Source organism: Macaca mulatta, chromosome 12 (assembly GCF_049350105.2).
Source record: "Macaca mulatta isolate MMU2019108-1 chromosome 12, T2T-MMU8v2.0, whole genome shotgun sequence".
Lineage (NCBI taxonomy): Eukaryota > Metazoa > Chordata > Mammalia > Primates > Cercopithecidae > Macaca > Macaca mulatta.
Genome location: NC_133417.1, coordinates 83,720,199 through 83,748,178, shown reverse-complemented (window position 1 = coordinate 83,748,178; position 27,980 = coordinate 83,720,199). Strand labels below are relative to the sequence as shown.

At 37.5% G+C, this 27,980-nt stretch overlaps 1 protein-coding gene across 5 annotated transcripts in view; it reads left to right on the top strand.

Moving 5' to 3' along the window:
* The first annotated feature begins 271 nt into the window (after positions 1-271).
* Positions 272-27,980, top strand: part of TTN (titin) — a 273,480-nt gene continuing 245,771 nt past the window's right edge. For 3 of the 5 annotated variants that reach the window (XM_015110458.3, XM_077957272.1, XM_077957273.1), the window contains exons 1-21: positions 272-570; positions 3,119-3,222; positions 5,727-5,930; positions 7,381-7,668; positions 8,153-8,238; positions 8,333-8,577; positions 12,790-13,120; positions 13,488-13,640; positions 14,491-14,628; positions 15,818-15,943; positions 17,897-18,034; positions 18,515-18,652; positions 21,872-22,165; positions 22,270-22,392; positions 23,653-23,934; positions 24,191-24,256; positions 24,898-25,156; positions 25,360-25,423; positions 25,535-25,750; positions 26,669-26,811; positions 27,744-27,949. In XM_015110458.3, coding sequence (XP_014965944.3) covers positions 3,132-3,222; positions 5,727-5,930; positions 7,381-7,668; positions 8,153-8,238; positions 8,333-8,577; positions 12,790-13,120; positions 13,488-13,640; positions 14,491-14,628; positions 15,818-15,943; positions 17,897-18,034; positions 18,515-18,652; positions 21,872-22,165; positions 22,270-22,392; positions 23,653-23,934; positions 24,191-24,256; positions 24,898-25,156; positions 25,360-25,423; positions 25,535-25,750; positions 26,669-26,811; positions 27,744-27,949 — 3,591 coding nt within the window. In that variant the 5' untranslated portion in view covers positions 272-570; positions 3,119-3,131. Of the gene's footprint in view, positions 571-3,118; positions 3,223-5,726; positions 5,931-7,380; positions 7,669-8,152; positions 8,239-8,332; positions 8,578-12,789; positions 13,121-13,487; positions 13,641-14,487; positions 14,629-15,817; positions 15,944-17,171; positions 17,310-17,896; positions 18,035-18,514; positions 18,653-21,871; positions 22,166-22,269; positions 22,393-23,652; positions 23,935-24,190; positions 24,257-24,897; positions 25,157-25,359; positions 25,424-25,534; positions 25,751-26,668; positions 26,812-27,743; positions 27,950-27,980 lie in introns of all 5 variants that reach the window. The other 2 variants (XM_077957271.1, XM_015110459.3) reach the window with 2 other exon arrangements.

Sequence of the window (27,980 nt, the reverse complement as noted above, 5' to 3'; positions counted from 1 at the left end):
CCTGACTCGGGGCAGAGTCCTCAGGTTTGGGGCTCTTTTGTATAACTGCCCGCAAGTGCTATCTACTGTCACACTTCTTTAGACCTGCATTTTCAGATTTTAACATCAGCAACCAATTCTCTTCTCTGAGTCTCAACACAGTTATTCTTTAAATACAGTTCTATTTCCTTGGTAAAGTCTCCTTTGAGGTACTAAATTTAGCACTGTCAATCAGAAGAACAGGTGGTATGTGACACTACCAAATAGGTCCTCTCCCATCATGCTTTCCTAAGACAGCCAATCACCCAGGGCCCTGCCTAAGGATGCGGGGCTGTCAGCAGATCTGGTGAATATAAGGGCAGGCCAGACCCTGGCTCTTCAGCAGTCGTGCATTCCCAGCCTCGCCTCGGGTGTAGGGATTGCATAGAAAAGCAAAACTACACAGTCTTGACTGTGTAGTTTTGTTTTTAGGATTAGAGGCTCACCGATTCATGTCGGAGATGGTCAGAAAAACCAACTCTCCATAGGACGTCGTTTCAGAAGCAACCTTGGGCTTAGTCCCACCCTTTTTAGGCACTCTTGAGAAATCAGGTGAGCAGCAACTTTTCTTATTTTAATGGTAGAGTCACTTTCTTATTGATCTCTGGCTCCGGATTATTTGTGTGTGCTAAATGCCTTTGTAGAAGTGTTTGTATAACTACTTCTTGCTAGTGCTGACCCATTATTTAAATCTGCTTGTTACATTCTGTTTTAAAATGTCTGAACATTTTTCCTTAAAAAGTTGAAAGCTTTAGCATATCAGCTAAATGATTCCATGATTCAAATTGCTTAAGTTCACTTCATATTCTAAAAGTTGAGGTCTGAAATGTTGAGAAAAATGTTTACTTCTTGTCTAGACTCTCTTTGTCTGTTGAGAATGTTCAAGGTTATGTTACTCAATGATAAAGTGAAGCACACCAAGAATAGCTCTGATAAAATGCATGTGGTATCAGCTACACCCTGATGACTTTTTAAGGGAATCAACTGCTGAGGTATCAGTTGCAGGACAGTGACACAACACTTGCCTGCTGTCAGTCAACCTTGGAGAGTTTAGGAGAGTTTATTTTAAGAGCATGACATTTTAGATGCATACCTTCAGCCCCAGTTAGACAAAGGCCTGGGAAGAGCAAGTGCTAAAGCAACAAAATTTACCTAGACAATAGGCATGTAAGATCAATTTAAGCTGGTTAATTGCAACATAGTTAGAGATTTGGAATAAAAAGATATAATTGTTTTCTAAAATATTCAGAATCTCTTCATGCATTTTAATTCAGCACACAGTCCAATTATATATTTTGAGATAAATGTTGATGCTAAGAAGGGTAAGAAATAATGTTTAAAGGAAAGGCTTCTTACTTCTAAATACACTTTGATTTCTCATCTTCCTAGAATTCAATTACTAATTGTCAATGCCTGTAATACATAGATATATAATTAGGTATTCTATATCTAAGAAGATATTTTTAGATGTACTAGCTTGTAAACAGAAAAAGTTAGACACAGAAAGTTGTTCGTCCCAAAGATAATATGCTACAAAAAAGAGTTTCTGACAAAAAAATTTATGAAAGCTTTTGGATATTATCTGAATTTTCCAAATATAAATTTTATTGTCTCAGAGAATGCTGGTTTCATTGTTTTAACTAAGTAGAAAGTTACAATAAGAAACAGAATTATCACTGAGAAGATTATTGCTCCATGAAGTTTTAGTAAACAAAGAATTTAATGAAAAATAGTAATGAAGTGATTGACAATTCAGAAATGTTCTATTTCAGAACAGAATAGTCATGTTGAATAATTAGGTATTTATGCATCAGAAAATTCTTCACATAATCTCTCTGAAACTGATAGGCAAAGTACTTTCTTGCACTTAACAAAATGACTTAACTGCAAATTTCATACTCGTTTCTTTGATGTTGAATATTTTACTTTATGAAAGCATAGGCCTTTTCACTTCATCTACATTTTACACCAGCCTTCCATTATTCAAAGTTTGCAAATTGTTCCATATTAAGAACTCGAGCCAGCATTTTTCTTTCAGATCTATAATAAACTTTGGCCTGTTCACTAAAATTTAAATTTTTCTGAATATTTACTTCAGCAGTAGCAACATTTACTGCACAGTTACAGTATGAAGAAATGTTAAGAAATAAAAAGCACCGTATGCTGTCTACGAAAAGTTTGCATATTTGCTAAGGCTTGCCAAAGCTTTTCCAGTCAGGAAAGAAATTACAAAGTCCAGATTTTTACTTCTGGCAACTATTTTAAGTAATCAGATAATGTCTGAATCAATGTCAACTTCATAAATATAGAGTGAATGAAAAATATTGGGGAAAAGGAAAATTTTTTAAATAATTGTCACTTACACATTAAGCTCATGCAGAGGTTTATTTAATTTAATTTAATTTTTTTGAGATGGAGTCTCACTGTGTCACCCAGGCTGGAGTACAGTGGCACCATCTTTGCTCACTGCAACCTCCACCTCCTGGGTTTAAGCAATTCTCATGCCTCAGCCTCCCAAGTAGCTGGGACTACAGGCATGCGCCACCACGCCTGACTAATTTTTGTATTTTTAGTAGAGACAGGGGTTTCATCGTGTTAGCCAAACTGGTCTCGAACTCCTGACCTCAAGTGATCCTCCTGCCTTGGCCTCCCAAAGTGCTGGGATTACTGGCATGAGCCACCACGCCAGGCCCAGAGGTTTATTTGACATTTATCACATGTCTTGTCTCTCTAATTACACTTCACTAACCCTGCGTTGCTGTGGTTTTCTTTTTCTTCAACTGTGAACCTGATTTTCCACTCTTGGTAAGAATGTATATTCCCTCTTTGACCACTAGGGTTCATTCCTTGCTCTGTTTGGCTAATATTTTTTTCCATTTCGCCTTACACTTGCTTCTTTGGGTTAGGCTTTAAGTAAACTCAATGATGAACTATGCAAAACTGTTCAAACCACAAAAGAGAAGACCTGTCCATCACTTTAGGCCCATAGACGACCTATGGAGCAATCCATTTGGAGGAATATGTGTCTCTGCTATCTGCAAAGCAGCTCCAGAGTGACCCTTAGTTGGGACACCCTAATTTATTTTCTCTTCTTTTCCAGAGTGCCTAGAAAGATGACAACTCAAGCACCGACGTTTACGCAGCCGTTACAAAGCGTTGTGGTACTGGAGGGTAGTACCGCAACCTTTGAGGCTCACATTAGTGGTAAGCTCACACATCCACACTTTTGTTTTTTTTCCTTTGCCTCTTCTCCAGTAAGTTAACGTTAGTGCAGGACTTGATGCCAAGTTTAAGCCCTGCTTTCACTTCGGTAAATTAGTCCAACACTATGGAAAGGTCATTTTAAGGGTATACCATTCACAGAGTACTGACAAAATCTGACAATATAATGGCTTGAAAATGTTTTATTCATATTTGTTATTCCACAAAGCAAAAATAATTAGCATTGGATTAAAATTGCTGTTAGAATCCAGCAGCTAAGTAGGACCAAATTTAGTCATTCTATATTTGGGTTCAGCTGCAGAGCCAGACTGGAAGCCAAGAACTCAAGCCCAATAGAAGCCAGCCACAGAGCCACTGGGTAGGCAGTCTGGGTTGCCTGCTCTGGACACCTGAACTTCAGTTGGTTCATATGCAAAATAACAGTGCATCTAATTTTCCTCAGAGGCAGAGCTGTTCAGTAATTAACCAACTCCTCATTATTTTATTATTTTATTTTCAGTCTTTATTGAGTGATTCTAATGAGTTAAAAGACTCCAATCATTTTGAAATGACAGAAAATAATATGCTTCTCGGGTTTCTCTATTTAAAAGGAAGCAAACACTAACCCTAGAATTTTATTTGAAAAGAAGTTCATCTCTTTTTTGCCTTTCTTTTTCTTCCTCATAACTCAGTTTATGGATGGTTCAAAAAAATGCATGGTATCATCTTATGAAAAAATGGGGAGTAGTTTATGAACTATATTGTAAATAATTTTAAAATTAATCAATATTTTATCTTTCTGTAGTATTATAACTAGCCATGTAAGATTGATATGGATTAATAAAAAATCATGCTTAATTCTTAATTTAGTGTACTTCTATCATTCATTGCCCACTTCTTTTTAAAAATTTTATGGCTTATGATAAAGATATAAAATAATATTTATTTTTTTCTCTTTTTTTCTACTGTATGCACCAATCTTATTCATAACTGGATAATACTTTATTTTACATTGCACAAATATCATATAATCATTACTTATTTTCTATTGTACATATATAGACCAATGAAATTCCCTCTTGCATGATAAAGTCTTACTGACTTCCAAATAATTTACTTATTTATCTGGTAGCACTCAGTAACTTCTGAACTTTGGAACACATATGACTTCAGTGGGAATTTGCCTCCTTGAGAAGTAGTGGAATCTGGCTACTTCATATCTTCTTGTTCCTTCAAACTATATGCAAATAAATTGTTACAAAGACACTACTGAAAATATCTAATACCCATAAATCAGTCCAATAAACTATTTAATTGGCCATAGTGGGAGATTGGCTAATGTATAAACAACAAAATAGAGTTTCTCTAGATTATCTTTACCTCCCAGTCTAAGTAGATAAAGCATCAACCTTTATGCCAAGTGCAAAATAAATCATGCTCTGAATGTGCCTCATACATTCTCAATGTACAGAGTTTTAATATATTTAAAACCTCAAACCACGGACATGTAGTTCTCGGCTCTACAATTTATGGCAGATAAAGAGAATTTGGCTTTCCAGCTGCAATTCCAATGATACATGTTGTTCTGAAAGACTAGGTTTCTTATTATGAGAAATTGCTTGTCCGTGTTACAATGTTTTTACTGATTGCACTTGTGAAAGCAGAAGAGTCCAAGAAGACAGTGTCCCTGTAACCACAGAGAGAGGAGGGCATGCCTCCTGGGCCTGTCAGGCACAACCTGGAGATCAGTTTGCTGCTTTTGTTCTTCACTTGCTCTCAAGGAGGACAACAGTCACTTTTCATTTCAAATTTTCCTTGGTTCTTCATTTTTATAAGTCCCTTTCATGATTTTAATGATGTCTATTAAATTGCATCAGAGAGGCCGGGCGCGGTGGCTCAAGCCTGTAATCCCAGCACTTTGGGAGGCCGAGATGGGCGGATCGCAAGGTCAGGAGATCGAGACCATCCTGGCTAACCTGGTGAAACCCCGTCTCTACTAAAAAAAATACAAAACACTAGCCGGGCGAGGTGGCGGGTGTCTGTAGTCCCAGCTACTTGGGAGGCTGAGGCAGGAGAATGGCGTGAACCCGGGAGGCGGAGCTTGCAGTGAGCTGAGATCCGGCCACTGCACTCCAGCCTGGGCGACAGAGCAAGACTCCGTCTCAAAAAAAAAAAAAAAAAAAAAAAAAAAAAAAAAAAAATTGCATCAGAGAGAGCTCTAGGCAGGAAGGCAGGAAATTTTAGTCCCCTCTGTGTCACTGCTAGCTGAAGGACCTTGGAAAAATCATTAGGCCTCTTTTGGCCTCAGTTGCCTCCCTTCCTGCCTTCCTAATGGTCTGCAAGTTTACACACTGATCATGCAACTGTTGGGTTTTCCCTATCATTAAGTGGCATTCCATGCTGGAAAGCTTTTACAGATTGGGACAAGGCAGTGAACATGATGAGACACAGCAGAGGACTTTGCGGTGCCCACTCAAACCTAAAGATGAATTGTTCTTGCTCTTCAGGTTTTCCAGTTCCTGAGGTGAGCTGGATTCGGGATGGCCAGGTGATTTCCACTTCCACTCTGCCCGGCGTGCAGATCTCCTTTAGCGATGGCCGCGCTAAACTGACGATCCCCGCCGTGACTAAAGCCAACAGTGGACGATATTCCCTGAGAGCCACCAATGGATCTGGACAAGCGACTAGTACTGCTGAGCTTCTCGTGAAAGGTAGGCTGGTGGGGACCTGCCAATCCTCTGCTCCCTCAGAGGACATCTCTGGCAAATTGGGAAAGGGGTCCAGAAAAAGCTATGGGCATAGGTAGATGCAGCTCTTAAACTAGAGAAGGGTCTACTGGAGGCTGAATTATTTGTAACCAAGTTGTTTGCCTTTTGGAATTTAATTTTCCTCTAGGGTACATCATAAAAGTGGCTGAGAATCAGTTTCTCTATGCACATATTAAACACTCAAAAGTATGTTAAGGAAATATTGAAAGTCATGTTTCTCAGCAAGTAGAAAAGCTTGGAACCTTGTTTATAAGTCTATTAAGGAATAAGACATATTCTCCAGGAAAATGTGAATCTCCAGGAATTCACACTTTAATAAGTATCCAGATAATTCTGATGCTGGTGGTCTACAGACCACCCATTTAAGAGGCATGTAAACATACCCAGAAGAAAACAAATGCTTGTTTATTATTCAAACACATGACACTGTTTCCCCAGAAAAATTATCACCAATCTTAGTGGCCTGTTGTTTTTCTCTATCCTTTACTACCTAGTGAGACATTATTATACAGAATATTGCATGCCTTTACATGTTTTATAACAATATCCTACATGAGCTGCATAAAGTTACATATGCTTATCCAATAAACTGTACATTCAGTGAGGTTCAATTATAGGGCTATAATTGACCTAAACAGAAACCACATCAAGTAACTTCAGGTAGAACTTTAGCATGTACCCAGAAAATTCACAAATGGAAAATGTACAGGGTTGGCAGCACCTGCTGTTGTTTATTACTCAAAATCACGTCAAAGTTAATTCCATTCACTCCTCACACTTGTAAAAAATTTCTTTCAACATAACCAAAAAAAATCCCCTTTCTGTAATATAATTAAAGTAATGTTATTATTGTGATTAACATTTTAAATGCAAGTAAATATTTGGGTTATTTGAATACCTATCAAGTTGGAGAAAGTTTAGGATTTTAAAAATTAAATTTAAAATGTAGTGATTCTTTAAGTAACAGGTGCACCCATCATAGCAACCACTGGAATTCATTTTAATGCAACTTACTGGAATATGCAACATGGCCTTCGCATATTAATAGAGCGCTAGATGTGAGGTTGAAGGGGAAGTGCCAGAAAGAGTCTCAAGAAATGCTATAACAAAATCTAGAGCTTTTATTTAAAACAAAGAAACAAAAAGTGTTGGCCTAAACTGCTAAGCAAAACAAAGCAAATAAAATAAAATAGGGTGGTGAGAAAGCCTTCTGTAATCTCCTGGTTCCATTCTTGCTGTCATCGCTGGGTGAACTGGGTTCAAGGACAGCTAAGGATGTTTAGATTGGCAAGTCATCACCTGGTTTTGGAATTGGAGTTGTGATTGTTTAAAAATTACCTTGTGGGGAGCACCCTGGCTCTCACTCCTGACTTTGTTCTCTTGCCCCCCGCAGCTGAGACAGCACCACCCAACTTCGTTCAACGACTGCAGAGCATGACCGTGAGACAAGGAAGCCAAGTGAGACTCCAAGTGAGAGTGACTGGAATCCCTACACCTGTGGTGAAGTTCTACCGGGATGGAGCCGAAATCCAGAGCTCCCTTGATTTCCAAATTTCACAAGAAGGCGAGCTCTACAGCTTACTGATTGCAGAAGCATACCCTGAAGACTCAGGGACCTATTCAGTAAATGCCACCAATAGCGTTGGAAGAGCTACTTCGACTGCTGAATTACTGGTTCAAGGTATGTGCTGGAGGTTGGGGAACAGAGAGAAGGGGAGAGAGCTGTTTTGTGATGAAGTGGGACCAAGGGTTCACTTGCCACCTCTCGCAGCCCTGGGAAGAAGGCTGTGAGCTAATATAAAAGCCGGCTTTTCGACACCCATGAAAAGTCCCTGAGATTCTAGGCAGGAGCGCAGAATGGAAGCAATCTGTGCTTATGAATCTCATTATAAACTGGAAAGGGTTTCAATTAAGTGATCTACATTTCCAAATTATTGGCAAATAATGAAATTTTAAAAAATCGTTCTAAGTAAATTTTTATCTAGTAATGAATGTTTTCTATTTTTAAACCTAATTTATATTCATGCAAAATCTAAAACTTTCTGCAATTTTCTCCATCGGGATACCCAGAAAATCTTTTTGACTTTGTAGTCAGAATTAACAGAATGTCTTTTAAAATGGGTCATTGTGCCCCCTCCTAAACATTCATCTTTCCCTTCCCACAGGTGAAGAAGAAGTACCTGCTAAAAAGACAAAGACAATTGTTTCGACTGCTCAGATTTCAGAATCAAGACAAACCCGAATTGAAAAGGTATTTTTTCTATACTGTTGGTTTTCAAGCTTTTCAGGCTGTTGCGTCCCCAGCTATTCCTCCTCAACGTGGGCTTTGTTTTAATCTTTTACAGAAGATTGAAGCCCACTTTGATGCCAGATCAATTGCAACCGTTGAGATGGTCATAGATGGTGCCGCTGGGCAACAGCTGCCACATAAAACACCTCCCAGGATTCCTCCGAAGCCAAAATCAAGATCCCCAACGCCACCGTCCATTGCTGCCAAAGCACAGCTGGCTCGGCAGCAGTCCCCATCGCCCATAAGACACTCCCCTTCCCCGGTCAGACACGTGCGGGCACCGACCCCATCGCCGGTCAGGTAAAGCTTCCATAGAAAGAGCAGGTTATTGCACATTTTGGAACTAGGTTTTGAAACGAGAAAGATTCCCTCACCCCCTCGCAGGGCATGAGACGCGGAGAGTGGCTCGCTTCTTCAGTGTCCCCCGCTGCTCAAACCTCTAGGGGAGCATTAAAACTGGCAGGTTGTGGGGCTCCGTGTTCCTCTCGACATCCAGCCGCTTGTGTGTCTACCTACTAGGGTCTCAGGGGTTTTTATAGACATAGGGTTGGGGCGTGGCAGGTCAGGGTGATCTTGGGAAATGCAACATTTGGGCAGGAAGGCAGCAGTGCCTGTCCTCACCTAGGTCCGTGGGCACAGGCCTGGCTAGGGACCACGCCCTTCTCTTCCCAGCACTTCCCAGCCCTCCTCCCGTGTAAGTTTCATGCAATCAAAAATGTAGCAGGTGACAAAGGAGGTAAACCAAGAAGTTACTGAATAATATTTTCACAAATCCTCACTGTCCACAGGTAAATTGAAGACCCTTAAAAACTTCTGAATTCTTATTTATATTTCATGTAATAAATATCTACTTTAGGGGCCAAAATATGGCACAATGAAAGGAGAAGAGTACAGAAGTTAGAGTTGAAAGCCCTAAGGACAAATCAGCCTGATCACTTAACAGTTTGATTGAGGGCAATAAGTATAAATAATAAAATAATTGTTACTATATATGGATCACTTCCTCTGTCAGACTGGAACTATACATACATTATCTTATTAAATGTTCACAACCTGTAAGAATTATTATCCTCAATTTTATTGATAGATAACTGGAATTAAAGAAGTTAAGTAGTTTATTTAAGGTTTCAGTTGTGTCATCTGTAAGTTAAAGAGAATGACAATAAGAATGACCTCAAGCTGCGTTTTGGGGGTTCAATGAGATAATTAGTTGAAAGTGCCTTGTAAATATAAAGTAATTATGCCAATATTCTTATATTCAGAGAGTAAGTAAAACCTTTTAAGTATTTTGCATATGCTTGTGTTATTTTATCTAGAAAATAAAATGGACTTCTATGCTTACTTAATATGGAAGTATTTTAGAAGGTGATCATGTATGATAATCAGGGCTCAGAAATTATATAATCAAGTGTAAATTGTCCACAACAGTTTTGAAAGTTTGGGATTTAGTTTATCATGATGAAACTTTTAATATGATGAAATGAAAAATGTACAAAATTTGAGCAAACCAAAAAGTGTTTATTGATCAATTTAAATGAAATAAAAAACACATGATGTTCCCTACTAATAAAATTTTTTATAAAAGAATAATAAGGAGATAGTTGGCTTAAATAATATTCAAACATACTATAAAGTTACTATAATCAGAACAGTATGGTATTGGTAAATGAATAGAAAAATACACCGGGGGAACAACACAGAGAGTCCAGAAAGAGATCCAAGTAGAATAGGTCCAAGTATATAGGGAATTCAAAAAGCAAAGTGACCTTTCAATTCATGGGAGGAAGAGGTATTTTAATAAAGAATGCTGGTCCAATTAGCTATCCATCTGGAAGCAAACAAACACAAACTTCTGCCTCTCACTATTTACAAAGTAAATTTCAGCTTGATTAAATAGTCAAAAAATAAAAAATAAAAAAAAAAAGAGAGAAGACAATTTGCAAAAGCATTTATGGGCGAAAGCTTTTAAAAACACAGTTACAGATTCAACTACATAAAAATCAAAATATATGTATGGCAAAAGGTCATCACTAAACCAAACAGAACTTTTGAAAACATTTTAAGAGGTTTCCCCTCCTCAAGGTACTTCATTGCCTCTGCCATAAAAGTATCATAATAAACATAAAATGGCTACAAGGTGGACAATACCAGCCTAGAAACAGTATATAGCATACACAATTATGTATGTTTATTCTGGATAAGACCCATAAACAAGCAAAATGAAAGAAATGGATCTGGAGGAATGTTTGTAACACTTATGACAAATAACTAATACACTAAATGCATTAAAAATCATCCATAAATTAATTTTTAAAGGAAAATATACTACACAAATAAAAAAAGACAAAAGATACAAAAAAGTATTTCACATGAGAGGCAATGTAAAAGTCCAATAAATATGTGGGAAAAAAATGCTAGATGTTTTCCAATTTTTATTGTTTTAGCCACAAAAATGTAAAGATATTGGCAAACACTAACATGAAACCTTGAACAAAAAGCTTACTTTAAAAAACATGTCTAGCAGTTGAATAAAAAAAAATGTTCAGTCTCAGGCTAAATCCAAGTTTGCACACCATGAAATCACAACACAAGCCAAATGCAATTTCTTGAGGAGATAACAACCTAACTATATTTTAAAACCCAAGCCTAAGGGTCATTTAGAATCATGGAGTGTTCCTGATCCCATGGAGCATTTTGACCATCTTAGTAGTTTTGAAAGTTCATTAATAACCATCCAAATTGCCCCCAAATTTTGCTTTCAAATAATTAAGAAATAAAATGCCAATTTGCAGAGAAAATAATGGTTATCAAAAATAGACTACTTTCTAAATATCTCCTAGTTTAATCTTGAAAGGCAAACATATTTCACTGAATAAGGTGCATTGTATCTTGCTGTGACCAGGTGATTATTTTTTATTGTAAGTGCAGAAATAAGCACTCTCCTATAATGACCAAAATTACAATGATTTTCACAGTTATGGGCTTACCTGTGACCTGCTGTTAATCAGTCATGTCATGCTAATCTTGTCTTTTAACTGTTTTCGAATTAAACCCATTTACTAAGTACAGCAAGAACAAGGCACAGGCTGAAACTTAAAAGTGCATGTCTCTTTGCTTTTCTTCAGTTAGTGGAAACCACACATTATTCTAACTTGGTTTTGGTTATATTTCGAAGGCAGTCGTGTTCAGAAAAGAGACTTGTTCCCTAGATTTTCCTTTAGTTTGATTACGATTTCATTTACAAAATGTAAATGGATTTTCACACAAAAAAAGCCCTTCCTCGAGAAAATAAACATTTCTTCGTGAAACCAGTTAATGTTGTAATGTACTGTTAAGGTACTCTGTAAGTTACAGAAAATATCAACTGTACCTTGAGCTTAATTAGAATAATCATTTCATTTATGATCAGTGTAAGCTAAATATCCTAGATAGTGACAGAATGTATTTATAAACATTTTCTTATATGCAGAATTAATAAAATGCAATGATAGGGCAATACTGCCACCTAGAGAGGAAAATGTAATAAGCCTTATTAAGAATTAAATTAGTTTTGAAAAAAATTTTACCTTACAATAGTAGTCCAATCCCCAGAATTATTGCTATAGATCAGAAATAGTCTTTTTTGGCCATCAGTGCTGGGATTTAGCACCCATATTCTTCAACTGATGCTACTTGCACTTTGGATACATCTAAAAAGCAAACAATGAAAACTATTCTGGAAGAAGCAACTTTATCAATTCAACGAAAAATCACAGAATCATTAGTTTTTAAATTAGTCAATTCCCACAATAACTCTAAAGATATTTAAAATAAGTCCAGAGTGCAATACAAGGAGGGCATGTGCAAACAAATACGGAGGAAATTAAAAGTAGCTGTCCACAAACACTTTAGCTAAAGCAGCAATTTGCAAAGTGCACTGCACAACCTATATCCAGCAACATGCTGCAGAAAGCTTCCTGAGAATGTGTCCTCCTGTCCTGGAAATTCACAAGGCATACTGACATAGTAAAGGCTGTGGGAAGTCCTGCAAGTGGGGGAGGGGGGAGGCTTAAGCTGCTTAGTCAAGAGTGGCACAAACATTTTGATTACAAAAACCTTTCTTCTTATAACACCTATTTGACATCCTCTAACCCCCCAGAATTGAAATACAGAGATGAACTGGGAATACAGAGGTTGCTGGATTTGACATGTCTTGTCTTTGGCTGCATATTAAAGAAGTAGATTTTTCTGTTGTGATTTTTTTTTTTTTTTAATGTGAGAAGGTGCAAGGCACAAAATCCCCAGCTTATTTGGAATTAAAGCTGATTCTCTTACAGGGTTACAGCATATAAGAATAGGTTTATTGAGATTTAAAACAGATTACTTCCAAGTACATTATTTACCCTCTGAATAGGTTATGGAGGCACACATTTTAAAACTCTGCCTTAAAGCACTTCCAGATTTTCATCCATGATTCACATCCAATTACCTCTACTTGCTTTGACATTCTTGACCTCTGCCTTTGGTTTTCAGGTCCGTGTCTCCGGCAGCAAGAATCTCCACATCCCCCATCAGGTCTGTTAGGTCTCCATTGCTCACGCGTAAGACTCAGGCATCCACCATGGCCACAGGTCCCGAAGTGCCACCCCCTTGGAAGCAAGAGGGATACGTGGCCTCCTCATCTGAGGCTGAGATGAGAGAGACAAGGCTGACAACCTCTACTCAGATCAGGACAGAAGAGAGATGGGAAGGGAGATACGGTATCCAGGAGCAAATGACCATCAGTGGCGCTGCGGGTGCTGCCGCCAGTGTGTCGGCCAGTGCTACCTACGCAGCAGAGGCTGTTGCCACTGGTGCTAAAGAGGTACTGTCAGAATGGTTTTGTTTTTCCTTATTGCACATTCTAGTTTCTCCAAGTGGATTTCTGCCAGAAACAGTCTGTATAAATTGGAGGAAAAATGCATATGAACATAAAAATATAGCAGCAACTGAAGACCAAATTCAGTAGTCATGCTTTGTAAAACCATTTTTAATTAGGACAAAAGCTCCAATCTGTGAAGTTTCCATAAAGTACAGGGTTTAATGATACAGCCTCTATATTTCTTGGCAATAATAAATGCTTATATATGAGTGTATTTTGCTCTAGGTAGCTCAGTTTTCCAGTATGCTGTTTTATTTTCTACTGGGCATGTCATTTTAAAAAGTAATCTACTTGGTCATTTCTAATCTAGGTGAAACAAGATGCTGACAAAAGTGCAGCTGTTGCGACTGTTGTTGCTGCCGTTGATATGGCCAGAGTGAGAGAACCAGTGATCAGCGCTGTAGAGCAGACTGCTCAGAGGACAACCACGACTGCTGTGCACGTCCAACCTGCTCAAGAACAGGTACGTGTGAGGCTGCCATGAGGCACCCGCAGAGCCGCGTCCTTCAGCGCACATTTACTCAACCACCATCCACTGAGCTTTGCACGCAGCAGTGCTCAATTCATTCTGAAGACAGCCTTGAGTCCAGCAGGGCCCAGACTTTTAGAACTTTCTGAGCAAAAGGTGGTCTGAGATACCAAAGGTGTTGACAATGTGAACATCAGAAGAGCAGCGTAGGCCAGAAATACCTGGGCTATATGAGCAGGTGAAAGTCAACTATGGTATTCAAGGTAGGCAAAGGATGGCCGGAGAAACAGAGAGCAGTCAATTCCAGAACTCAGTCACTGCACACACTGGACGTGGAAACTACTATTTCAGGGCAAGCATTACATTTCTCTAAGTTTCCCCAAAGGACTTTTGTTTTTACTTTTCTCAAAACAAACATGACACTTGATTCATAGCTAGAACAGTGTTATAAATCCAGGATAATGTCCCACCTCGTATTTGAATAGATCTTCTGTTATAGTTTAAAATCATTCCAGCTTTCCTCCTTACCTCTCTTGTGTGACATTTATGTCTAGATCCTGACAGATTATTGTAACGTTTTTCTTTTTTGAGACAGAGTCTCGCTCTGTCGCCCAGGCTGGAGTGCAGTGGCATGATCTCGGCTCACTGCAGCCTCCACCTCCTGGGTTTGAGTGATTCTTGTGCCTCAGTCTCGTGAGTAGCTGGGATTACAGGTGTGCGCCACCACACCCAGCTAATTTTCGTGTTTTTTAGTAGAAGATTTCACCATGTTGGCCAGGCTGGTCTTGAACTTTTTATGTAAGATGCATTAAAGTGTTTTCTTCCTTTCCTCTATGAAAAGCAGGTGAGAAAGGAGGCGGAGAAGACTGCTGTAACTAAGGTAGTAGTGGCCGCCGACAAAGCCAAGGAACAAGAATTAAAATCAAGAACCAGAGAAGTAATTACCACAAAGCAAGAGCAGATGCACGTAACTCATGAGCAGGTGAAAATGGTTTTCTATTTAAAATTCACTGAGGTTCTTACAGGGGTCAACACAGATAATCACCTTTACCATGAAGAGTGTTGTTTTTTGGGCCATATGGTTGTTAGCATGCTAATAAAATCCCCTTGTTGTATGTGTAAATTTCTGGGTACTGGATACCAAAGTTTGGTAGTGTCCCTGAATGCTCCCCTTATGAGTATGAAAAAGAACTCTGTGAACATACACCAGGGATCTCACCACGTTGATCTGGGGATGTAAGTATATGACTATAGGGAGAGGACAGATGGGTAAAACCAGGAGGAAGAAATCAATGCTGAGGCAGGAATGGGGAAAAGTGGAGGAGACACTGAACTCACTTTGCTTTAGGAATCTTAGCAACTGCTTCCTGGCTACTTGGGAAGACATTTACACATGAGTTTGAAGTGGAATGGACAGCATAGCCTTAACAAGCCAAATGACCAGAAAAGGTGAAAAGGACAGCCCCATGGTTGGCAGCATTTGGGGACAGATTGGAAAAGGCCAGTTAGTAAAGCTCTTGGCCAATGGAACCAGTTGTCATTTGGGTGGTTTGAGAAGATGAACTTTCAAGTCTCTTTCAGCCTTGAGATTCTGTGTTTCAGTGATGAGATATTTGAGAACAGCACAGAGGCAAATGGAGAAAACTGTCCCCCTATACACGCATATAACTTAGATGCCCAGATGGAAACAGCATTCTTCACAGTATTTAGGAAAATTGACAAGACAAAATTATTGTATAAATGCAGATTATAAATTATCCGTGCTTGATTTCTCACATGGAAAATAAAAAGATCAGACAAAATTACTTCTAAAGCTTTCCATTCTGATATATATTCTAAGATTACCTTTAGATGACAGAATTAGTACAGAATAATATTGCCATAGATCTATTTGTAAAAATTGGAAGTCATTTTAAAGAAGACTACAATTCTCCTGTTCAAAACAAAGTGTTGAATTAAACTTTGTTTTCTCTAAGCAGCCTACATAATGTACAGTTGAGGGAAAGAAAGAGCATGATCTTATTTATGAACATGAGATTATTTATTTTATTTAGTGACATCTCCAGAAAAGGGATTTTACATCTTCAAATCCCTATGTTGTTATATTTAATAAACACCATATCATTTCATTGGGCATCAGGAAATAAAGTTTTTTTAATCATTGTTTGCAGATAAGAAAAGAAACTGAAAAAACATTTGTACCAAAGGTAGTAATTTCGGCAGCTAAAGCCAAAGAACAAGAAACTAGAATTTCTGGAGAAATTACTACGAAACAAAAACAAGTAACTCAAGAAACAGTAAGTTCGATTTTCTAAATATTTTGTAGTTCGTTGACAATATCACATTACAGCCAGCTGCAGGTAGCTTATAACTGAAACCCACAAATGGAGAAGTCTTTTGTTGTATATTTTTTGTTATTGTTCCTCTATGTCTAGCATTGAAACTCAAGATGGAAATTATGTTCACATTGCACTATTTTCCACTCACTTGATCAGTTTTCAGGAGACTGTCTACAGAACAGTTTAGGGCACATCTATGAACTTTCTAGACCATACATGAATGGATGATAGATATCATGCCAATCCAGTTACCCACCGGGACAGTCGGTTTCTTTGTGCATAGCCTAAGCCCTCAGTCACTTAGATTGTAATGCACAAACTTTACATAGTTGTAAGACACATCATGCATGTGCACATGCACACAAACACACACACACACACATACACCCCAAATAAATAGCAAGGGAAAGTGAGGAAATGCCAGACATCGGCGAAAACGAATACTTCCTCAAAAAAAAAAAAAAAAAAAAACCTTCAAATCATGATTGATAAACAGTGACCTAGAAGTGTTTGCTGCTGTTGTGCCCTAGAGCTGTGTAAGGACAATCTCAGTATCATTAAAATCCACATCTCTCCCGTATGTGAAATCAAGCCTTTAAGTGTCAGGAGAGAGGCATTTATCTGAATTCTTCCATGTTGAAGAGGGCACCTGTGCTCATCCTCCTTGAACTCAAGCTCTTTGCTGATCTTAGAGCTACTTTCTTCAAAGGTCCAGTTGAGAACCCTGTACACTTAAAAGGCTGACCAGAGGCTGCTGACTGAATTTCCCTCTCCTTACTGTGAGTGAGACACTTTGAATGTAGCAAGAACCCTACTTGGCATAATCAAAGGCATAGAAATCCCCATGGCCATTGCAATGCTGGTGACTGGCAAGTTCAGCTGGCCTATAGTTTTCCAGCCACTTGTCAGCAGCCAACCACCAGGATCGCTAACATGTCAACATGTCTCAAGATGAGATATTTTCAGTTCTAGGACAATTTGCTAAGGAGCATGTGGGCAGAAAAGAAGACCATACCTCAGGAAAGCAGTCTATGTCTGAAGCACAAGTGTAGGCCCCTAAAATGGAAATCTGACATTTTATCTTTCACCACTAAGCATTCTCTATTTTCCTGAATGTTTCAAGGATGTCGTGCCATTTCTTTTGTATCTTTTGAAACTCAAATCTTTATTTTACTCTAAAAATCAGATAAGACAGGAAACTGAGATAACTGCTGCATCCATGGTGGTAGTTGCCACTGCAAAGTCCACAAAACTAGAAACAGTCCCGGGAGCTCAAGAAGAAACTGCCACACAACAAGATCAAATGCACCTAAGTCATGAAAAGGTGATGACTTCCTGCCAATGTGAAAGTCACTCTTGCACCATTTCATTTGCAAATCACCTACATTTCCATCATGGATCTTAATCATCACTTCTTCACTTTCACCTCTTCTTATAATGCAAATAGAAAATTTCTTTCCCCACACAGCTACCTTTCACCGCCAATTCATTCCTAACTTTCAGACATTCTTTGGCTTGTTACTAATATAATATAATAATTCACTTTAATATCTTCCTATTGAAGCAGATGTCTGTAAATAAGTCAATTCATAATACAAAAAAATGTGCTATTTACAGTGCTATTGAAATGTCTTATAGATTATACTTTTTAAAATGTGAAAAATACAAAAGAGCACTCATTAGTCTTTTATTGTTAATCACATTTTTTTCTTTTAAACTGGACTTATTGTTTAGATATTTTTGCCAGTGAAACAGTATGGATGATCAAAGCAGCTCAAATGATATATTTTAGTGTAATTAAAATTTCCTTGAATAGGAAGAAATTTTGCCTCCTTTCTTTTTGATTTATGTTTCTTTTATTAAAGACTTATGGAATTAATGACTATTTTCTTACTTTTTGTGTGTGATCAGATAATGAAGGAAACTAGGAAAACAGTTGTACCTAAAGTCATAGTTGCCACACCCAAAGTCAAAGAACAAGATTTAGTATCAAGAAGTAGAGAAGGCATTACTACCAAAAGAGAACAAGTTCAAATAACTCAGGAAAAGGTGAATACAGATATTTGAGCTGTGAAAAGTTCATCTTTAAACTAATTTCTAGTAAACTATTAACTACAATGTGGTATGAATTATTAATCTGTATTTGCCTTTTAAAACCCCTAACTAAAAACAAAACGGTAAATATGCAACTGATTATCATTAATTTTATCTGCACATTTGATTTTCATCCTCGGTAACATTTATAATTCATTTTATTCACCATTATTCTTTGCATGAAGATTAGCATTTTTTAGCTTAATTTTTAAAAAGCGACATAGGGACTCATCTAGAGGTTTTTAAATAGCTAACATTTCTAAGTTTTGTGATTCACAGTCAGTATATGTAGACATTGCCAGGTGAAAGTTAATTTCTCTTGTGTATTTAACCCTGAATAACCATCTTGCATCACCATGAGGAAGCGGGAAGGGTCATACTATGTGTGTTCGAAGCCCTGTTCAACTTAAATCTTGATTTTACTGTAATAATCAGATGAGAAAGGAAGCTGAGAAAACTGCCTTGTCTACAATAGCAGTTGCTACTGCTAAAGCCAAAGAACAAGAAACAATACTGAGAACTAGAGAAACTATGGCTACTAGACAAGAACAAACCCAAGTTACCCATGGAAAGGTGACTATTGTTGTTCCAAGTGTGAAATCCCCTATTATAATACATTAATACCACATATCATGTGAAATTCCTTATTATAATACATTAATATCAAATCTCTGAATTTCTTATGTATGAGTCACTATTAACCGAATTTATTTTTTAGACAATTAAATAATTGGAAACTAAAAAAGATTTATTGTTAATATTACTACACATCCCTTTCTCCACTTACCTCTTCACCATTATTTTCAACATTTTATTAACATCTGGGAATCTTCCAGAAGTTGATTAAAATTGCATGCAGGCTAATTTTAAGAGGCCCATGAACATTTTTTAAAACACAAAGTTGTATAAGTAAATGATGACTCTTAATCACTGTCAAGAAGATATGTGTTTTGAGGGGTCATAAATTCAGTATATTATGTTATGGAGTATGGACTTATTTCAGTAAATTACCCATAATTTTCTTTGTATGAAACTTTATCTTTTTTCCCTCCTGTAAATATCACAGGAGAAGATAAGCTGAAAAAATTATAATGCCTGCTGTAGCAGCTCCCACTAAAGCTAAACAAGATGCATATTAAAATCTAGAGAAGGAAGTATCCAAACAGAACAATTACACATAAGCCATGAAAAGATTACTGTATCTATTTGTAGCTATGAAATATCCATGAATTAAACTGTTTCCCATGACTATCATTTACTCCAAATGAGCCATTTACCTAATTGTATTCTTTATTGCTAATATACCACTTGAAAATTAGCAACTAAAGTTTCCCCATTTCATTAGCAGGATGGCCTGAATCCTATTTGTATTTCCCTCAATGTCATTTTCTAACTCTACATCTTTTTTTTTCTAAGACATGATTTAAGATAAACTTTTTAAACCTTTACTCAAGTCTAACATTTAATGGCATATCAGCCTTACAGAAGTCTCATAAATCATAGAAATTCCACTATGCAACATACTTCATGAGTGATTAACTTTTTATTTTTGTTTCCATTCAAATTTTGTCATGAATTCACTATCTTATTCTTGTTAAAAAATAGCTAAGGATGGAAGCTGAGAAAATGTTTATACCTAAAGTAGTAGTTACCACTGCAAAATCTGCTGAATCAGCCGCACCGCCAACGACTAGAGAAGTATTTCCTGTTAAACAAGAACAAATACATCTTTTCCAAGAAGAGATGAAAACTGATGCAATGGAGGTGACAAGTATTGTTTCATCCCATTTCATCATCAACTCTCATAACTTTTCATCCGTCATGAATTGTGCTTCCAGTGTTCCATCTAATTGCTTGACTGATCAATAAAACAGTAGAGATGGTTAGATTCAGTCCATCCTCCAGTTGAACAGTGAGCATTTCTAGTAGTGAAAAGTCAGACTATATAATACTCTTCTTTATGTCTCCTAAATTTATTCTCAGCATTTACCTGGTATGAACTGGTATATTCTAGTCCAATTTGTCTTCCTGCTTCTCTAGGTTACAAACATGAGAGATATCAAAGTCCACTAAGAAATAAAAGCAGTTACCAGCGTACTCATTTGTAGTCCACCAATAAGTGTGTGTATATAAATTTGACATACAATAATTCAAGGAAAAAACAGACAGATGTTTCCTCAATTTAAAATATTCTACCATGATTAAGATTTTTCCATATGTTTAAAATTAAGAACAAAATTTAAATATTTCAGTTGTGTGATATTTAGTCAAATGACAGTTTCTTTGACAGTTTCTTTTATCATTGTTAAAATAAAATTAAGACTTAACCTGACTACTTCATATCAGACTGGCTAAAAGTTTCAAATGAGATATGGTGGAAATGTGATCACTCTACAATCAAAATAATATATATTTATTTAGTGTTATCTGTCAAAGATGTTAACATTTTAAAACGTCTAGACAATTAAAGTCAGCTCATTGCCAATATAGTTTTTAAAAAAGAAACAAATAAATGGACAAACTTAACTCACCTAAGCCTCATGTATATTTTATGTTTTCTTCTGAGATGATGCAATCTAAAGTGAAGATGGTATTTGCAGTCCTTTGAGGCAGATGAAATTGTTTGTGTCTTCCTAAAAGGAAGCCCTGGATAAAGCCCATGATCACTAAAGACCCAATTCTATCTCAGAAAAATCTCATTTATATCTTAAATAGTTCAGAGAACAATTTTTAAAGATATACAGGTAGCATAGTTGAAGAATGTTTCCGATGCATTCTAGATTCTATTCACAGATATAGAAAACTGAACATTAATAAAATTTTCCAATCTTACTTTTAAAAAGCACTGGATGAACATGGCTATGTGATTTTTGTGGTGTGCTGTTTCCAAGTATCACATAGAATCATAATATCTAAGCCGCATCAGCTAGTTTGCCTTCTTTAGAAGAGAAACCGCTCTGCAAATTTTATTTCCATTTATGTTCATCAGACTCAGAAACGAGAAAATAATATTTGTTTCATTCTTTGCTTTAACTCTCCATAATAATGAAAGTAAATTAAACACCAATGTGAAAGGTTGTTCTCTTGAATCCAAACATGATAACACTTTCATTTTAATCACAATATTTTCATTTGCACGGGGTTCTCTTTGTCATCTGTGTGTTTTGAGACAGGTATTTTCTAATAGATTAAACAAATCTTACCCTTAGGGAATCATAAGTAAATTCATATGCTCACTCTGTGTTTATGAGCTTTCATGTTATGTCCGATTTGCATGCAACCATGTAACTCTGTAGTTACTGATTTTTCTGGATGGGATGATGATGGTATTCGAGTGCACTTATATCACCACTGTCATTGCATTAACCTCAGACTAAATGGTCAACAAGATAATAAAAATAATCAGTGAGGAGAACCAGCTCCAAAATTCTGATTTTCCAATTGCTGATTGACTCTCTGCCTGGAAAAATTCTACAAAATGTCAAAATCTCCTTATGATTTTATGGTCATATTGTGATTGTCCTATGTTGTGTCTATGTGATTTAATGTCTAGTATAATTAAGCAGGTGTACAGAGAGTGGATCTAAATCGATGTCTGTACAATATAATAATCAATGAAATAGTCCCTAAAAGTGTTTCTGAGATACATTTCTAGACACATTAACACTGCTGTATAACGTGGATGCCATATACCTATCACGCCTTTAGCCATTTGCCTGTCCTGATGCCTAGGAGATGTTCCAGCCTCATCTTGATATTCCTGTGTATTAACTCTGGAACCCTTGTCTCTAGGTGGATGTTGGAAAAAAGGCTGAAGCTGTAGCAACAGTTGTTGCTGCAGTAGACCAAGCCCGAGTCAGAGAGCCCAGAGAGCCTGGGCGTCTTGAAGAATCCTATGCTCAGCAGACCACTTTGGAGTACGGATATAAGGAACGCATTTCCGCCGCAAAGGTAGCTGAGCCTCCCCAACGTCCAGCCTCAGAACCCCACGTTGTCCCTAAAGCAGTCAAGCCTGTAGTAATCCAGGCTCCTTCTGAGACTCATATCAAAACTACTGATCAAATGGGAATGCACATATCATCACAGGTGAGTCTATACCTGCTGATTTTTCACCTTGTTCATGGTAAAGCAAGCCTCACTGCTGTGGTCATTGGTGATCAATGGTATCACTGAGTTTCATTTCAATGCAGATCAAGAAAACTACAGATCTAACAACGGAAAGATTAGTCCATGTGGATAAACGCCCCCGCACAGCGAGCCCTCACTTTACTGTTTCAAAAATTTCTGTTCCTAAGACAGAACATGGATATGAGGTAAGAAGTTACAGAGCGTGATATAGAAATGTTTAAAGGAAATAAGTATCTAACCTGTGAAATAGAGCATCTTTAGAGTAGGCCAATGGAGGCTTTTTTTGGTGATATGTGTGTGTGTGTGTGCATTCACAGTGGGCCCAGATGCCCTAAATTTTTGATTTCTGAAACTTGCCCAGGAGAGTGAGCGTAGAGTCACAAGTGGTTATCTTATACCTCTGAGGAGACACAAATCGATACAGGCTTCTCTCTAGTTCACATTTCGGGGACAGCTCAAACTCAATTGTTTTACTGTTGTTCTGATGATTTTGTGAAAGTAGTATATTACACAGCATAGTTTTACTTATGCTGTGAGACATTTCAGAGTAACTTAACTGCGAATGTGTTTCAATAATAAAGACAGGCATTGAGAAATCATATATTTATATACTCAATATAGCAAGATGGAGAGGTGGTACTATATGGTGGTTGGGTTGGATTGTGGAATCAAATAGCTCTGGATTAGTGCCCTATCTTCCCCCTTATAACCTCTGTCATCAGGAGAAAGTAAATGTACATGTAAAATGCAAGTAAAAAGTATATAAAAACCTTAACAAGTTGTCAGCATGTAATAAATCCTTTATATTAATCACGATTGTTATCATACATATCCAAGAAATAGAACCCAAACCTTCTATGGTTTCAAAGAACTGTAAGTTGCATATAATGCCTGTATTCAATTTAGTCCCAAATTACAAAACAAATAACCATAGACCGCAACAGAATAAAAGCAGTAAGGAAACCTTTAAAATATTTTGTCTGAATGTCTCCATGTTCACCTTTCACATAGATTTGTGGCTAAAACTCAAATGTACTATTGCAAAGTAGTTCTTAGGAATTTACCAACAATTTCAATAATTTCTTAATTTTGAATCTCCCACTGTGGCATATTCGAAAGTGGCATTCATCGGAATGGTCAAGTGAAAATTCATGACTAAGCTTTAGAAGACGCCGTCCTTTTATGATAAAAGCTGTAAAATAAGGAGTTCTGAATACAACTCTTTAAAAAAGATATTTCAAATTTGTTTTACAAACTAACAGGCATGACGAGGAGCTTTATAATTGGCTTATCTCTAACGGACTTTTAATTAACTGTGTGATAATGAGTGATAACGAGAACATTAAAAAACGGACCTCATAGAAATAGGCTGAGACTCAGTCCGAGAGGGTTAGCCATCTGAGAATGGTTAAGTGACTTTATTTTCTGACTCTGTTTCCATGTAGGCATCAATAGCCGGTAGTGCTATTGCCACATTACAAAAAGAGTTGTCAGCCACATCTTCTGCTCAGAAGATCACCAAATCGGTGAAGGCTCCTACTGTGAAGCCCAGTGAGACTAGAGTAAGGGCAGAGCCCACACCCTCGCCACAGTTCCCCTTCGCTGACACGCCAGATACTTACAAGAGTCAAGCTGGCGTTGAGGTGAAAAAGGAAGTAGGGGTGAGCATCACTGGCGCCACCGTCCGTGAAGAGCGCTTTGAAGTACTGCACGGGCGCGAAGCCAAGGTTGGTCACTGGTTACCCGCTGTTGCTTGGCCCATTCCCATTGAGCAGGGCCAGGTGGTTGGCTAGTTTGTACTGAAAAGTAGCCAGCGGAGTCTTGCCTTTCTCCTTTACCACGCTAAGACTTGATTTTTGTGGAGCACAGTATGGGTCAGAGATCATTTTCTCAAATTATTTTTATAATGTGGCATGAGCTAAGAGTTTATGAGATTTCCCTTAATTTCATGAGCATTTTGTAATATAATTTGTAAAAATCTAGGTCACAGAAACAGCAAGAGTACCAGCACCTGTTGAAATTCCTGTTACTCCACCAACTTTGGTCTCGGTGAGTAAAGAAGTTGATTATGTTGGACCCTATTCATATCTGCTCAAATCATTTTAATACATTTTTGAAAAGATCAGTTTCTCAAATTAATACAAAATGACGTTAGTGAGCATACAGATGCTCATTTTAAGACCATATTTGACCATATTGGCAAGGAAGAGGGGAATTCTATGGGGTACATCATTCATGGATTCAAAAGATTTAATGCGCTTCTCATATGCAAAAGGCATTATTGCAGGAGCTGTGGAGACATAAAGACCAATCCATCCCTCCATCCCTCTTTGAAATATTTTCTTTGCCATCAGAGAAAATGTACATAAACGAGCATAATAAAATATATAAGGTGATAAGCACCACAACAGAGGGAGAATCCATGGGAGGGATAGATTCATTCCAGTTGGTGATACCATGGCAAAGCTTTGTTGAACAGGTAGCATTTGCTATTGAGCCTTACAGCTCTTTACTAATATATTAGTATATTATATAAATATTAGTCTCTCTACTACTATTTCTGGAGTCCTGATTAAAAGGCCATTTTGTGGCAGTTGAAATGTGTAAGTTCAAACTCCACATTTGTTACAAAACAGAAATGATTAATGAATATGCACACGTATCATTATTTATTTTTCTTCTCTCTTCAGGGCTTAAAAAATGTGACAGTCATAGAAGGTGAATCTGTCACCTTGGAGTGCCACATCTCTGGATACCCATCCCCGACAGTGACATGGTACAGGGAAGACTACCAAATCGAAAGTTCCATTGACTTCCAGATAACCTTCCAGAGTGGAATCGCTCGTCTTATGATTCGCGAAGCGTTTGCGGAAGACAGCGGGCGATTTACCTGCAGTGCTGTTAACGAGGCTGGAACCGTCAGCACATCCTGCTATCTGGCTGTGCAGGGTTAGTGGCCACCCCTCCCACAGTCCTAATGCACATGCCATCACTTTCATGTGACATTCTTTTCCACAATACGGTTTCTGCGCACCTTGAAATGATGTCCCTTTTTGGAACTGGGGGGGAGATTATATGGTCAATTTAACTGTCAGCGCTAAGGGGGGTCACTAAACATCTCATCTCAATGAGAAACTTTTGTCTTCTTTTAGTGTCAGAAGAATTTGAAAAGGAAACCACAGCCGTGACTGAGAAATTTACCACAGAAGAGAAACGGTAAAACATTTTGCTAATTAGTAGCTGTTCTAGTACAGTTTTGACTTTCAGCCCCGTCAGTATTGGCAAATTGCAACTCAGAAACTAATATGAGGGGAATTCTCTTTCCAGCTTTGTTGAGTCAAGAGATGTGGTTATGACTGATACTAGCATCACAGAGGAACAAGCAGGGCCTGGAGAACCTGCTGCGCCTTACTTTATTACAAAACCAGTGGTCCAGAAACTGGTGGAAGGTGGGAGCGTGGTGTTTGGATGCCAAGTTGGTGGCAACCCAAAGCCCCATGTGTACTGGAAAAAATCTGGTGTTCCTCTGACCACTGGATACAGGTATTTTGATGGCTGAATATAGAGTTCTCTGCGACTTGTATAATATTTGCATGAAGCCTAGAGTAGAATTTACTTACCCCACCGACCCTGAGCATAGGCTCTTTCATTGTGGAGCCATCTTTGTTTTGAGGTATTTTTACATTTTTTGTGCAAAGTCTTCTAAGAAATAAAGCTATGTGACAAAAGTGGATGGAAGATATATTTATTTACATTATAGTTTAATTCATTGAGGTTGTGAAAGTAGAGAAAATATGGATTTTCACACATACACACTTCCAGAAAAGATTTGAGACAACTTTCAATAAAAACATGTAATAACTAAGTGACTAAAAGATAGACGAATAGGGGCCATGTAATGAAGAAGAAAGCTAGTTATGCACAAAAATCTATGCTACTAATTTTTCTTCAATTCAATACGAAATTTAACTCTGAATATTTTGCAACTTAAGATAAAAAGAGCAACCTGGTAATCTAAAAATGTAGGTGCCATACCTTAATAATAATAAATATAATGTACCAGAGAGTTAATACTGAAATATTTAAAGGTATTTATTGTTTTAATTATTCATTTGATCTCTGAATGAAATAATGAACAAAATAACAAACGAAGAGAAAATACCTGTTGTTTAAGTGACCTGATCATTTGCTAATGTAAACACCAAAAACCACTTAATTTCATGACTGATTCTAGCAATAAATATTCTTTAAAATGAATATTTTAACTTATTGGGCCCTAATTACTCATGTTCTTGCATTTTTCTCAATTTTCAGCAATCTTATAATCTATTGTGGAGCTTAGTCGTATGTTTAGGGTCATTGAATTTTATACCACAGATCCGCTCACAGATAAGTCCAATTATTTTACCCACAGAAGGGTTGTTTATAACTGATTTTTCAATTTTGTACATTTACCTAAAGATACAAAGTGAGTTACAACAAACAAACCGGTGAATGCAAGCTAGTAATTTCTATGACTTTTGCTGATGATGCTGGAGAATACACTATTGTTATTCGTAATAAGCATGGAGAAACTTCTGCATCTGCTTCCTTGCTTGAAGAAGGTAAGTGCAACTGTAGTTTCTACGTGCATGATAAGATCTGAAATACAAGGAGATAGCAGTGCTGTCCGTTTGCTGAAAAACCTGTTGCCATTTACTGGTTCTGATACTTTGCCCCAGTGTCTTTGCCTCAGTTGTATGGAAAATGTTTTAGACCACATGGCCTCAAAAACTATACTGGCATTAAACTTCTGAGGTTCTAGCAATAGTTTCTGTTTGGTGTGTTTGTTTCTAGGCATATCATGCCTCCGAAAATGCACAGATTCTAAATCCAGTTGCCTTCCAGGCCCAGGCAGGTAACAGTGAGCGCAATGAAAACAGTGGCAAACTGGAGAGTAGGTGCCCTGCCTCAAAGAGACAGTAGCTGTGTTGTTGCCCGGCATGCACCAGGCTGTTACCAGGCATGCACCAGGTTGTTACCAGACTCAGTGTTGCTCCTGATACTTTAAAGAAAACCTGGAAGTCAGGATTTTCAATGTTTATAACTTGAAAACAAATGCAATAGCTTTCATGCTAGACTGTTCACATTTACAGTGAACTGTTTCTCACTCTGTTTCATTTGATCTACACAGTATCCCTTAGAGGAAATTACAATATTATCTTCATTTAGCCAATAAAGCACTCAAGATTCAGGAAGGTAAATGAATTGTTAAAAGCCACACGGCAGAGTAGGAAGACCTCCATGGTAGATCCCCCCAAAACTGACTGCTAATATAAAATTCTTTCTACAATTGTAGTGGCTGATTTGATTTGTTAGTGTAAGTTTGGTTTCCAAATTCCATCTAGAAAATATTGAGCACGTCAAGAGTAGATATTTGGAAAATTTGGCTTTTGGTTATCAACTTTCCCCAATGTAGAGTTTACCTGAATGCATAGTGGCATGAATGTTTTTTTAGTAAGAATATTAAAAATTAACTTATGTTCTTAACTCTTAGCTGATTATGAGTCACTGATGAAGTCCCAGCAAGAAATGCTTTACCAGACACAAGTGACTGCATTTGTTCAAGAACCCAAAGTTGGAGAAACAGCCCCTGGATTTGTATATTCTGAGTATGAAAAAGAGTATGAAAAAGAACAAGCCTTAATTAGGAAGAAAATGGCCAAAGATACTGTAATGGTCAGAACATATGTAGAAGATCAGGTGAGTATAAAAATAATGACCAATCAACCAA